We start from the raw sequence: 14,294 nt of genomic DNA, 5'->3' as shown, positions 1-14,294 counted from the left end.
TGTTTTACGATTGTTTTCGTCAGAGAGGGAAATAACTTGTTCGACGTCTTTATCATTGGAAACCACCCTATCTAGAAATTGTGAATTATGTTATTACTTGACGTGAATTAATGAAAAATAATCACAGTTCTTAATGGTTCCATCTGCACATTTTGTGGAATAGAAGATGAAATAAGGATAGAATGATTGAAACATGCTTTGTTAACATACCTGACAGAACACAATGGAATTGTTTTCTAATGTGATTTTCTTTAGTTTATATGCATATAGTTATATGCATAATAGTTTATATGGATATGCAGCCATGAGGAATGGATGCATTTATAGCCCGAAAAATAATGGAAATTGAACATGTGATCATTAAAAACTAAGGAGACCTTATCAGGAATTTTTGGAAAAAGAAACAGTCTGGATTAGCTTGAAATACGTCATGCAAGGTGATCCAAAGCATCGAAAGCTTTCAGAAGTTAACCAGCGAATTCTCACAACCACGGATAACTGACAACGGACTCATGAACCTCATGAACAGGAATAGCGTACTTGATTGGTGGTCGGCAGATTGATGTATGATCCATGGAATGAAGCATCATGGTAACGGCCGTAACGGATGTACCATAACGAGGCAAAAGAGTGTAGAGCGCTTGAAGTGGTTCGATAAATGTTATAAATGCTTATAATCGCTGTTTGTTTCTGATTAAAGTGAATATTTGATGTTTGTGGAAGTGTACGGTATGAGCGTTATGAGCTTGTGAAAATGATTAATAGTATTAATAAACACATAAGATGAATTTTCTGATATGAAATTATCTAATTGTAAGGGGCGATAAAGTGGCTCATTTAGATATGGACTCTCGGCGAAGCACAGCTGTGCAATTTTTTATGGAGGAAGATAACAATAAGGTTAGTTGGACATTGGTTGCAGCTTGTATTTTGAAAGTGACCTGTCGGATGGCGTAAGCCCTCTCAATTTCGTTCCTTCCACGCAAATACCAGGAAGGCACCTTAAATTGGATCACGGAAGCTTCCTCTATTGTCCAATTCACTGTTCACTATATAGTCTGAATTACTAACAGCGTCCTCAAATAAAAGGTGAGATGTTGCAGTGTAGAGTCTACAGTGAAACGTTTTACCAATGCTATCACCAAATTCACTAACATTACCTCAAAGGCCGCGCCATAGCTTAAGCGGTTAGTCGCTGGCTTCCCACCGCTGCGGTCTAGTCAGGTGGGATTTGTGATGGACAAAGTGGCGCTGGGGCAGGTTTTCCCCGAGTACTTCGGTTTCCCCTGCCAATCCTCATTCCATCAAATTCTCCATAAGCATTATCACCAGTACAGTTACAATAGGACATATGAAAGCCGACGTGCCGAGGGGACTTAATATGGATTCCACCCCAAGCTATGTGAAATCTTAACTATTGTAATCTACTGTAAACAATTTTAAGTATTGTAACTTTATTCCCTTATTGTAATCAGCCAATGTACAGTAACTGACTTGTCCTATATCATGTAACAATGATCTATAGAGACGAAATAAATAAATATTAATCGTGTAGATCATGATACAATGATATAGGACAAGTCTTTCAGCTAACATACATTATTAAATTACAACAATCTTAATACTAAAAATTATATAGGATATACAACATTTTATGCATTATATACTATATACTTCTGCTTATATCAGTAGCCAGTATTCAAGAATTCATCGTTCAAATAGTCTTCCGTTGAGTAATAGCACCTCTGAATAAGTAGCGTCTTCAATTCCCTTGTGAACTGATGTTTGTTTTCTGTTTGTTTTATGTTGTTAGGCAATTTGTTGTAAAAGATGCAGCCAGCTACTGAAGGATTACTGTTATAAAGTTCTAGGTTGTGCCCATATATATGATAGTCTTTTATTATTTCTTGTGTTATATGTATGTATTTGTTCATTCACTGTGCAGTTACACTTTTTGTTTTACATATAGGATTGTTTCTTGTATATATATAGCAAGTATACTGTTAGTATCTTTAGATTTCTAAAGCTATCCGTGCACAATTCCAGATGTTTTAGCCCTGCAGTGTATCTTACTGCCCTTTCTTGGAGTACAAAAGTTCTTCTAGTGAGGGTCTTAGCACTATGTTCCCATACTATAATTCCATAAGATAGACGAGGATAGATCAAACCGTAATACAACATTCTTCTTTCATTTAAATCGAGTATTTTAGATAGCCTGTTAATTATGAACAGGTTATGGCTAATTCTACTGCAGGCTCTTTCAATATGTAATTCTCAGCTCAAGGTACTATCTGTTTCTACCCCCAGGAAATTTGTGCCTTTTACATTTGATATTTCCCTGTTCTTTATTAGGATTTTTAGATTACTTTCCTGCTTGCATTGTTTTCTCTGGAAGAGAATATAGTGAGTTTTGGATGGATTTATAAATGAATTATTTGTCTCAAAGTATTGCTCTACCACTCTTATATTATTTGAAGTTGTGTTTTGGAGCTCATTCATATCTTGTCCTACATTCAGTATTGATGTGTCATCAGCAAACATTATTGATGTGCCTTGTGTTAGATGTGGGATATCGTTTATATAAAAGATGAAGAGTGTTGGGCCAAGGCCCGATCCTTGGGGGTCTCACTGGGAGGCTACTTGACAAATATTCTTTCATGCGATTGCCTTCTGTGTGTGTTACTTTTACATGTTGAGTTCTGTTTCTGAGATAGGATTTGATTAGCTTATGAGGTATACCATGAAGTCCATATTTGTATAATTTATCCATGAGAATGTTATGTTGAATACAGTCAAAGGCTTTTGATAAGTCTAATAGTACACAGTTGCATTTTATTTTATCATTCAAACTTTCTATTATGTTTTCAATAATTGTGGCAGTTGCATTGTTGGTAGATTTATTTTTTCCTAAACCCAAACAGATTTATTAAGTATATTGTGTTTTTCTAAAAATGCTATTAATTGGATAGCTATTACTGTTTCCAGAACTTTTGAAAGGGCAGGTACAAGAGTAATTGGACGATAGTTATTTGCATCTTCTTTTATCCCGTTTTTGTAGATTGGTTTGACTACTGATTTTTTTTAAAGAAAGCAGTCTTCTGGGATTTGGCACCGTGTATATGTGGTGTTAACCGACGTTTCGGAGGAACGTATCGCCCCCATCTTCAGGGTTGAAGAAGTATAAGTAAGTCTGCAAGCGACAACACCGTGAGACACGGTCAATCAGGAAGATGCTTTCTCTGATTGAAGCATTGACCACTTCTAAGAGTGGCTTTATTATGTAAGGTGTACTTTTTTTAGCAGATATGGCGAGATGTCATCAAGTCCTGCTGATTTTTTATTCTTCATGCCCTGAATTACTTCAATCAATTCAGTCTCTGTTATTTCTAATAGGACAAGTGAATCTTTTATGCTTATATTGTTATTACTAGTTTGTGGATGTAATAAATTTTTGTCAAGTATAAGTTTATTTACAGTTTCTATGAAGGTTTTGTTAAATATGTTACATGTTCTACTTGGACTTGAGACTATTTCATTTCCATCTTGTAAGTGTATATTACTAGAGAGAGTATTATTTGGTGAACCTCTTTCTCTATTAACAAATTCCCACAATATTTTTGGAGTGTTATTTGATCTGGTTATAATATTCTGAATGTAGTTTGCTTTTGCATTTTTTAATATTACATTATATTCCTTTTTATATGCTTTATAGATGTCTCTATATTCCCGAGTCTTACTTTGCATATAAAGGTTGTACAAATCCTTTAGTTTTTTCTTGCTATTATAGCGTCTTTTTTATCCAGGGGCTTTTTGAAGTACTTATGGTATTTCTCCTCAGTTTGGGACGGCTATATTAAAATAATAGTTAAAATGCTATAAAAAGAGTCCCATTTTTTTCTACCTCATTTTCCCTGGACACTTCAGTCCAAGTTTCAGTTTGTAATGAAGAGAATAGACCTATTATATTGGTTTCTGATATATTCCTGACCTCTTCGTAACATCTTGTTTGTTATGGTACAGACATATTAATAGTTATACATTGTGCAAAATGATCTGAAAGTAGGCTGTTTATTACTTCAGTATGATAGTTGTGGGAACATCCCAAATACTTTCGCACTGTTTCGCCAATGAACGGACAACACTCACTCCTAAGTCAATAGCACATTGCTGTCAGCTCTCATATTTATACAGCGCTTGCTATCCAGCTCACTTTTCACTATCATGTGCGCTAACCAATCACATTGCTTCCAACGCTTGTATTTATACAGCACTCGCTGTCTAGCCCACATTCAGATCATTACTTGTGCTAGCCAATCAGTGCTCACAATTGCAACTGCAAGTTTCACTCCTCCATCAAGCATGGTATAAAAGGCAGAGCCCAAAGCTCGCAATCATCAGTGACCACATCAGCCAGTCAGCCATCACACCTAGCCCAGAGCGATCGGTCTTTGGAGTCATCGGCACTTCACTGCACCAGGGACAGCTGCCTCGGCTCTCCGGCGGTCATGCCCGACTCACTGGGCAACTGGCGCAGCTGCCGCCACTCCAGCGACCGTGCTCTGCGACCAGACGTCTTCCAGCAACCACGCTCTGCGACTAGGCAACTTCCGGCAACTGCCACACTGCGACCAGGCAACTTCCGACAACTGCCACACTGCGGCCAGACAGCTGACTCAGCTGCCACAACATTAGCCAACACGCCGTAGCCAACATCTATTTCTACCGATTCACACAGCCCTACATCACTGGTCTTTCAGACAGGCCTACTATCAAGGAACAAACAGCCCTTTTCAGGGCCCACAAACTTTCCGAAGTGGTTGTCTTTTGGAGTATTGACAAATCCCATATAGAATTTAGCCGGTATATTAGTTATGATTTGGTCTATAGTTGTAGCCATACTTTCAGTTAGTCCTGTAGGTGTATTTATTGTCATAGTCAGATATAAGCTTTTGTAACATCTAAAAATTTTTTGTGACTACTTCCACCTTCTTGGATGTTTATGTTTAAGTCTCCTACTAAAATGATATATTGGTCTTTCTGGATTAGGTTCTCCAGAATATCTATTAGATCAGTGGTTCTCAAGCTGTTGGGTGCGACCCCCAGGGGGGCGTGAAGGGCTTGAAAGGGGGGCGCAGCATACTTTCCTACAGATAAAAATTAAAACTAACCTAAATCAATTAGAAAAGTAACAAAAAATGAAAATACATATAGAGAAACTTTTGATGAGTACAGGCTTTAATTATCATGAATTTCAAAATAACTAATAATTATTCTCTTTACTGGAAATTACAAGACGTGTATGCCAGAGACAGCATTGATAGTTGGGCAGCAACCGCATCATCTTCCAAGCAGCACTGTACACGCACAGCTGAAAGCAGTGACTTATGTCATTTCATTGGCGCCTGTTGGTCAGGGAGCAGGCAGTTTGTCGCCAGACCCAATGGCGATTGACAGGTATGCCTGTTTGATTTGTGTTCGTATGCATTCAACGTTTCAGTGCAGTTGTGCTGATTTGTTTACCTCTTGAAGTTGACTTGATTATGAACAATTGATCATGAAGCGTTTCCTGATTTGTGATAGAAATGAAGACACCAGTGCTCCTTCAACTAATGGTGGGAAAGAAGCTACTCGGAGTGTGAAAACGAGAGGCATGATGAGAACTATTTATCACTAGGCTTTACGAAAACTGATCAATGATGAAGAACGTCCGCAGTGTGTAATCTAAGTATTTTAGCTGCAGATAGTATGAAACCTAATAAATTAAGGAGACATCTTGAAACCAAGCATCCGAAGTTTACAAATAAACCAAAATATTTTTTTGTTAGAAAGCTTAGTGGTTTGAAGTCCACCCAACAGAAATTTGCTAAAACAACAAATGTGACTTCTAAGGCCCTTTTAGCCTCTTACCAGGCTTCTCATAGAATTGCTAAATGCAAGAAACCACACACAATTGCAGAAACGCTGATTTTACCAGCAGCGATTGACATAGTATCAACAATGTTGGGTGACTCTTCTGCTCAACAATTGAAAAATATCCCCCTCTCTAATGACACAGTTTGTAGAAGAATTTCAGACATTTCTGATGATTTATGTCAGCATTTAATTGAGAGGTTGCATAACAAGTGCTTTGCACTTCACATGGACGAAGTGACTGATATTCATAAAGATGCTCATTTGATTGTGTATGTTCGTTTTTTGATGAATATAATATGTGAGAGGAATTGTTTTTCTGTGAGCCTGTCTTGAAAACAGCAAAAGCTCAAAGCCTTTTCGACATGATTAATGCTTTCTTTAATGAAAGTGGGATATCATGGCATAAGTGCAGTGGCATATGTACAGATGGAGCTCGTTCAACGTCTGGAGTCAGTACTGGATTGCAAGCAAAAATCAAAGCTGTTGCTATCGAAGCAGTATGGACTCACTGTGTGATACATCGGGTGGGTTTTCTGTAAACTTTCGTGGTCAGAGCCGTCTCTTTTTTTATGACCAGAACGCCCAAGAAGGGGATCGTTCCCTCCGATTCTGTTTCCATGGTGAACTGGATAGCCGGTCTCAGACTGTTGAGGTGTGTAAGAAAGTTCTGTATCCCCTCTGCACCATGCAGCCAGATCACAAATGTGTCGTCCACATATCGGAGCCACAATGACGGTTTGTCCTGTGCTGAGTCGATAGCCAGTTGTTCAAAATGTTCCATGTAGATGTTGCTAACAACGGGAGAAAGGGAGCTACCCTTTGCCATGCCATCCTTCTGCTGGCAGAATCTGTCATCCGCTTGAAAGTAGGTGATCCTCAGGCAGACAGCCAGAAGTTCCATGATGGCTTCCACCTTCAGGACAGATCGTTCTGCCAACGTGTTATCGTTACTCAGCCTGTTTCTGATGACCTGAAGGGCTTCGTCGACTGGTGCGTTGGTGAAAAAGGCTAACCACATCGAAACTGGCAAACATATCCTGTCTACGGAGATTAACAGGCTTTAACAGTTCTATGAAATGGCCGGAATTCTTCACGAAGGAACCAGATCTGCCGGCCAAAGGGCTCAGTATTTCTTGTAGGAAGCCAGCCAAGGTGTAGCACGGGAAGCCAATTGAATTCACTATGGGTCTCAGTGGAATGTCTGGTTTGTGGATCTTAGGGAGACCATATAGGTGTGGGGGCTTGCTGTGGTATGGGGTAAGCTTTCGCTTTACCTCGGCCGGAAGGACAGTTTTATATTGGGCAAGGATTTGCTGAACTCTTCTCTCAACCCTGGCTGTCAGATCTTTTGCCAGGGGTTCATAAACTCCAGACTTCAGCAGGGTGTTAATCTTGTCCCTGTATTTTATTTCGTCTACCACTACAGTGCAGTTGCCTTTGTCTACTGGCAGGATCCTGATATCTTTGTTGAGCCTCAGGGACTTCACAGCTTTCAACTCCTTCTTGCTTATGTTGGAGGTGGGTGACTTGGACTTCTGCAACATAGACCTGACCTTCCATCTGAATTCCATTCATATAATGTGTGAGAGTTTTGTAACCACTGATTCAACAGCACATGCCATATCTAAGTTGAAATGTGGATTTACTATGGAAAAATTCAAGCCCTTCCTAAGGACTGACTCCTCATGGTCTGTAAGAGCGTACTCTGAGAGACTGAGAACAAATTTTTTAGAACCACTAGCTGGGTCGGACCCGACCTTGTCACGACGACACTTGAGCATGGAGAACTTGTGAATATGGATTCCTTTTTGTTTATTAAAGATGTTTCTAAATGAAATTTCCACAGCAGTAAAGACGCTGTTGGTCCGAGCTTCTAATTGATGACCTCAGAAAATTCTCTAGTTGTTGGATCTTCTGAAGTTGTGAAGACTTATTCTTCCAATGAGCATGAATCCTATCTCTAAGGAGAGCCATACTGGTCCGTTGGGCAATCTTGAAAGAACGCCGGCTACTATATGGCATCTTAACTGAGAGGCCCTTGGGAATAATGCCTAGGGATTTGCACCTCATAAGAAAGGTTATATGGTTCAGGGTCGTGGTCTTTTGTCTTTTACATACCAGACGATGGGTGAAGTCCAAAAATAAGCCAAAAGAAGTACAGTATACACCATCGTCAGAATCCTTTCAAGTCTTTCATATATGGTGTTTATTAGTTTTGTCAGTGATTTCAAACCACCTTCTCCCAATAACTTGAGCACATCTCTTGGTACATCATGATCTCCTGTAGCCTTTCCATTCCTCATGTCCTTTATAGCTTTTTCCACCTCACTCTGTAAAATATATGGTCCTTTCTCATCTGTATCTACTTCTTCTTCCGGTTCACTTGTGATACTTCATTAAAAAGTAAATTTAAGGAACTGTCTTTTTTTTTCTGGATACATACTGGCAAGGAATTCCCAACTTTGAGCCAAAAAGCATTGAAGATCCTTATTCCTTTCGCAACAACTTACTTATGCGTGACAGGCTTTTCTGCTTTCTCAGGTATAAAGTCAAAGTATCGTTCAAGGCTAAATATTGCTAAAGAAGTTAGAGTGGCCATTTCTGATATTACACAACGTTTTGACGTTTTGATAAACTTTGTAAGATTTGACACGGTGCCAAATCCCAGAAGACTGCTTTCTTGATAAACTTTGTTCTCAAAAGCAGGCCCATCCATCACACTGTACTTTGACATTTAAATGTTTGATTCCTTTGCAGAAAAAAATTAAATATTTGTTATTTAAATATCGTTTCATTTCAATTTGGTTAATTGCAAGTGTTAAAACTAATTTTTATTGTAGGCCTAATATTGTGATACTTTAAGTTTGAGTAAAAAAAACTGCTAAGTAATATGTAGAAAAACACAAAATAAACTGAATAAAACGTGAAACATACCATGACTTCTATTTTGATTAAAAAAACAGGCTGGCGGCCTGAGAGTATTTCTCTTGTCAGGTGGGGCTCAGAGGTAAAAAGTTTGAGAATCACTGGTTTAAAGCTATTACATTTAAGTGATTTTTTTTTCTGTTTTGCCTATTATTTCACTTATTTCTTGAGATATATGCTCTTTGCCTATCTTGTTTAGGTGCTGTCCATGCCTTGTATGACAGGCTCTGCATATGTTGCTTATGTCTAGTACTTTTACATTTCTGAATCTTTTACATACCTTGTTTATGTCCATATTTGCTTTCCTTATTTCATTACTTACTATTGATTCTTTTATTAAATCATGCGTAGTTGGTATATTGAGAAACATAACATTTGTAGAGGTGAAGTTGTCGCTGTGCTTAATTAATGTAGCACCATTCCACGAAGACCTAAATGGTTGCGCTAGAATTGCAGGGTGGCATATCCACCAGTAATTGCCCCTTAATTGAATACCATATCTCTGGAAGATCTGTCAAGATGTATTCCAGTATTATCTTTATATGTGGTGTGGTGAGCGATTCCATCGGGATGAGCCTGTCTTGATAAGTCAACAATTGCTTAGTGACTCAAGAAATTCGGAGCATTTTATGGGATCTCAATTACCATGTTCACAAGAGCTTCCCACAGTTCCTTGTTCTGTCACAGATGAATCCAGTCCATTCTTCCCTGTTGTGTTTTTCGAAGATTCATTTTTATATCCTCCACAGTCTGTCTAGGTCTTCCTAGTGGTCTCTTTCCATCAGGTTTTGTTACCAAAATCCAGAATGGACTTGTGTCCCATGCATGCTACATGTCCTGCCAGTTGCGTCCTTGACTTTATCATTCAGATTTTATGTGGTAAGGTGTGCAAGTTATGAAGGTACTCATGCAACTTTTCCAGCCTCCAATTATATCATTGCTGTAGAGTCGAGATATTCTCCTCAGCATCCTGTTTCTAAACACCCTCAGTCTGTGTTCTTTGCTTATTTTCACAGACTAAGTTTCACACCTCTGGAAATTACATGAAACATTATAGTTTTGTATATTCTAATGTTTATGTTTTTAGACAGATGAGAAGGCAGAATTTCTGAACTGAATCGTGGCACGCATTACCTGAATTTAATTTGCTCTTAATTTCTTCATGAATCAATTATTAATGTAATCCAAATAAACTATATTTGTAAAAAATAATAAGTCAATATCAGATAAACTTAATCAAAAGTCTTGTTGTGTAAGTATGTGAACACAATAACGGCTCTATTTTTCTGCTGTTGGTTATGTAGAATATCTTGTACGGTTGGCTCTTTGTGCATCTGTAAATGCTGATGTGTAATCCAGTGAAGAGTACATGGTAGGCACACTGGTGTGTATTGTGTTTCAAACTCATTAATTTTGTCTTTTAGATGTTCTCTCTTTTGGTTTCTGAAATGTCTGCAGGTGTTGTGTCCTTCATCAATTTATCAATTCTGTTTGGCTGGAATTTTGGTACTCTCTGTTATATTCCCAGGCTCTTAATATCAACGTCATTTGGATTTTACAAAGCTGCAGACCCTGTTTTGAGATTTTACCTGGTACTGTTCTTTGTCTTCTCCCTCATTAAGTCCTTGAGATTGAAGCTTTCCACATCAGACTTTTGTGTTGCTCATTTACTTATTGCCAGTCTCTCCCAGACTTTGCATCCACCATGTTCACAGTCAGCTCCTCTGAAAGAACGGCCATCAGGAACACTTGAATGATGACTCCTGCCTATTAGTATGTTGTGAATATGATTGTGTTGAGTCACAGTCCATGTTAAAGAACCAGAAAATGTGAGACTTGTTTGATTTTGAAACAGGACAAATCATTGGTGTGTGTTTAGTTGGAGCATCTGTGACAAAAACTGAGACATTATTAGGTGTGTCAAGAGTGACAGTTTCTAAGGTTATGTCAGTACACCAGATTTGAACATAATGGAACCACTGTGATCAGTTTTGGAGACTAGAGTGAGGAACAAGTTTCCACCTACAGCAACTGTAAATCAACTTGAAGATGACGATCTTGAAGAATGATGTAAAATTCAGCTAGGGACTGTGCAAAACTTGTAAAAGTCAATTCCAAGAAGGTGTGCAGCTGTAATGAAGGAAAAAGGGTGGTCGAACACCATATTAATAAAGAAATGTGTACAGAATCTTTAGTTTTTCCATTAGTTTGTCCAACCCTACTAAGTATATGTAGCACATCTACAAAGTAAGTTTCCCACTCATCCCACAGCTAGCAAACCTTATATTGCGCGGAGCGACTGCGCGTACGTGATAGAGCAATGACGTAGCATGGTGCATACACTAACGGAATTTCCTGCGTTCCCACAGTAGCATCGTTGCAGCTGTTGAAGATGGAGGCTCTTATTCTAACTCCCGCCGACTGTGAAGTGCTTTCAGTGATAAAGTTTTCAATGCACAGAGCATAGCACCGATCGAAATTCATCGCCAGCTGTGCCGGGTCTATGGGCCTAACGTCATGAGCAAGCAGATGGTGCATCGCTGGTGCAGACATTTTTCAGCAGGTCGACAAAGTGTGCATGATGAGAAGTGCAGTGTGCGGCCATCCATCATTACAGACGACCTTGTGGAGCTTGTGCGGGAACGCATTATGGAGAATCGTCGCGTCACAATTGCGGAACTCAGCAGTCATGTCCTGCAGATTTCCCGCACCTTGTTGCATGAAATTGTCACGGAGCACCTGTTGTTCAGGAAATTGTGCGCCAGGTGGGTGCCAAAGCAACTGACACCAGAACACAAAACAAAGTGCATGGAGTCAGCATTGACCTTTCTGCAGCGGTACCATGATCATGGCGACGAGTTTCTGGACCGGATCATCACAGGTGATGAAACATGGATTGCACACATTACCCCAGAAACCAAGCAGCAGTCAATGCATTGGCGTCACAGTGGATCTCCCTGTAAGACGAAATTCAAGCAGACGTCGGCGTGGAAAGTGATGTGCACGGTATTCTGGGATAGACGGGGCGTTCTCCACGTCAACTTCCTGACCAGAGGTGAGACGGTGAATACTGAGCGTTACTGTGAAACACTGCAGAAATTGCGATGCGCCATTCAGAACAAGCGGCACTGGATGCTTAGTGCTGGTATTGTCTTCCTGCGCGATAATGCTAGGCTGCAGACGGCTCGATGGACAGCAAGTCTCCTGCAGGAGTTCAGCTGGGAGGTGTTTAATCATCCACCCTACAGCCCGGACCTCACTCCCAGTGATTTCCATCTGTTCCTATACCTCAAGAAATTCCTGTCCGGTGAGCATCAGTGTTTTGAGAATGACAGAGAGGCGGAGATGGTTGTCACACAGTGGTTCCAGTCGAGGCGGCAGACTTCTATGACACAGGTATTCAAAAGTTGGTCCCACGGTATGACAGATGTCTCAGTTCCGGTGGTGATTATGTTGAAAAATAGCTGAACACTTGCTGTATCTGTTGCAATAAATATTTCCATGAAATTATGTTTTGTTTCTGTAAATGGCCCCAAGGAAACTTACTTTATGGATGAGCCTCGTAGATGTACATGGTTTGCACAAGGCCTTCATGCTTTTTATAGCAGATAATGCCTGAATTTACTTATGACTACCCCTTGGCTGGCTGGCCAGTACTTTTCATTCAGGTTTCTACAATATTCCAATTCTCGACCTTTCCTCACACACTCCCCGAAAGAAATCACACCTTATAGAGCTCTGTTTATTCACTACATTTATATTAGCCAGTATTTGATGCACAGAGAGCGGTTGTATACTGTGAGTATCGGTGATGGCCATAAGGTAGTCACTTTTCCTTGAAGATGGAGGCAGTAAAGATTTGTGAAACCTTGGAACTACAGCCAACTTCAGTATGGTGCCATCACTCCAAAACAGGATCAGCATAATACACATTGTAATTAATTTACTTTGCATGCTTTACAGATTGTTGAGTGGTTAAATCAAGCAGCATTGTCAACAGACAACACTAAAACTGATTATCTTCGCCGAGTTCAAGAAATCATCATCAACAAGGATGCAAGTTTGTTGGATAACTTCTTAGATGAAGTTCTGGGTTTCCAAAATGATCGCAGTGGTGATGTACGGAAGTTCATCGTAGGCTTCATTGAAGAAGCATGGTAAATAACACAAGTAATGTAGATTGCAGATGAACTAGAACAGTAGTAACAAGTTAGGAAATGTATGCATGTCATAATAATAATAATTCTGGCATGCTCAGTCTGTTATTACTGTTAGATTTCTAGTTCATGAATTCTGACTTTTGATGCTCTTTTATGAACAGTATGAAACAAACAGGGTGGACAGACAGACAGACAGGCACAAGAATTACCTTGGATAAATCGTTCTTTCTTTCACACTGGATAGAAGATCCAGTACCAAAATGTAGCGTGGCAATGATTTTAGATTGTTGAGAGTATAAGAAGTTCTTGCAAAGTTAGATTACCATTTCAGCTTGAAATGAGACTTTTTTGTTGCAAAGTGTAATGCCTAAAGATTTGTATTTGGGGCTATTTTGTAAAATGCAGATGACACTAGTATAATATTTAAGAACTCTAAATTTGAAAACTTTAAAAATGACATAAATATTGTATTTGAAACCTTAAACAGATGGTTCGAAGCCAATTTACTCTCATTAAATTTTGATAAAACCCATTACATATCATTCACAACTAAAAACAACCACCAAATTGATCTGGACATCAGTTATGCCAACAAATTAACCTGTAAAGTACTTGATACAAAATTCCTTGGAATACATGTAGACAGTACACTGTCTTGGAAAATACATATTGAACAAATTATACCTAAATTAAATGCAGCTTGCTATGCTATGAGATCAATTAAGCCTTTTATGTCACAGGAAACATTGAAAATGGTTTACCATGCCTACTTTCATTCTATTATGAACTATGGATTAATATTTTGGGGGAACTCTTCACATAGTGTAATAATTTTTAAAATACAAAAGAATATACAGTAAAACTTGGTTATAGCAGCATCGGTTTCTGCGACACCTTGTCTGCTGCGTCAACTGTTCAATGGTATGAACAAATTCCTCATAAAGCAACTGTTTTTATACCTTGCTTAGTACGACATGCACAAATGCATCAACCTGATATGTAACGTCATTTTCATTCCTGAATTTCTCTGATATCGTGGGAAAGTTCGATGTGTCTGCCCACCCTCACTTTCTCTACTTGCTGACGTGACTGTCCTGGAAGAATACGACCGCGGGCTGCAAGAGGAGCGTGGGTTTTATGCGAAAACAAGGGTGTGGGGTGGGACTGCGTGAATAGTGCAAGAGGACGCGGCAGGTTGTTAACTGCATTCCTTTCCTAGAATCTCGTCTAACAGGACCTCACATTGTCTACTTACCCTATAGTGTTCCTGCCTAAACCCAGAGAAGTGCAGTAGCG

General features: G+C 39.2%; 1 protein-coding gene across 1 annotated transcript in view; it reads left to right on the top strand.

Annotated features, from left to right (window-relative positions):
* Window positions 1-599: 599 nt before the first annotated feature.
* Window positions 600-14,294, top strand: part of LOC111867797 (symplekin) — a 187,126-nt gene continuing 173,431 nt past the window's right edge. The window contains exons 1-2 of the mRNA XM_023857960.2: window positions 600-900; window positions 12,802-12,995. Coding sequence (XP_023713728.1) covers window positions 844-900; window positions 12,802-12,995 — 251 coding nt within the window. The 5' untranslated portion in view covers window positions 600-843. The remainder of the gene's footprint in view (window positions 901-12,801; window positions 12,996-14,294) is intronic.

This window comes from Cryptotermes secundus, unplaced genomic scaffold, assembly GCF_002891405.2.
Source record: "Cryptotermes secundus unplaced genomic scaffold, Csec_1.0 scaffold536, whole genome shotgun sequence".
In the NCBI taxonomy this organism is placed as follows: domain Eukaryota; kingdom Metazoa; phylum Arthropoda; class Insecta; order Blattodea; family Kalotermitidae; genus Cryptotermes; species Cryptotermes secundus.
Note: the sequence above shows the minus strand (reverse complement) of the source record. Positions and strands in the feature narration are given on the sequence as shown.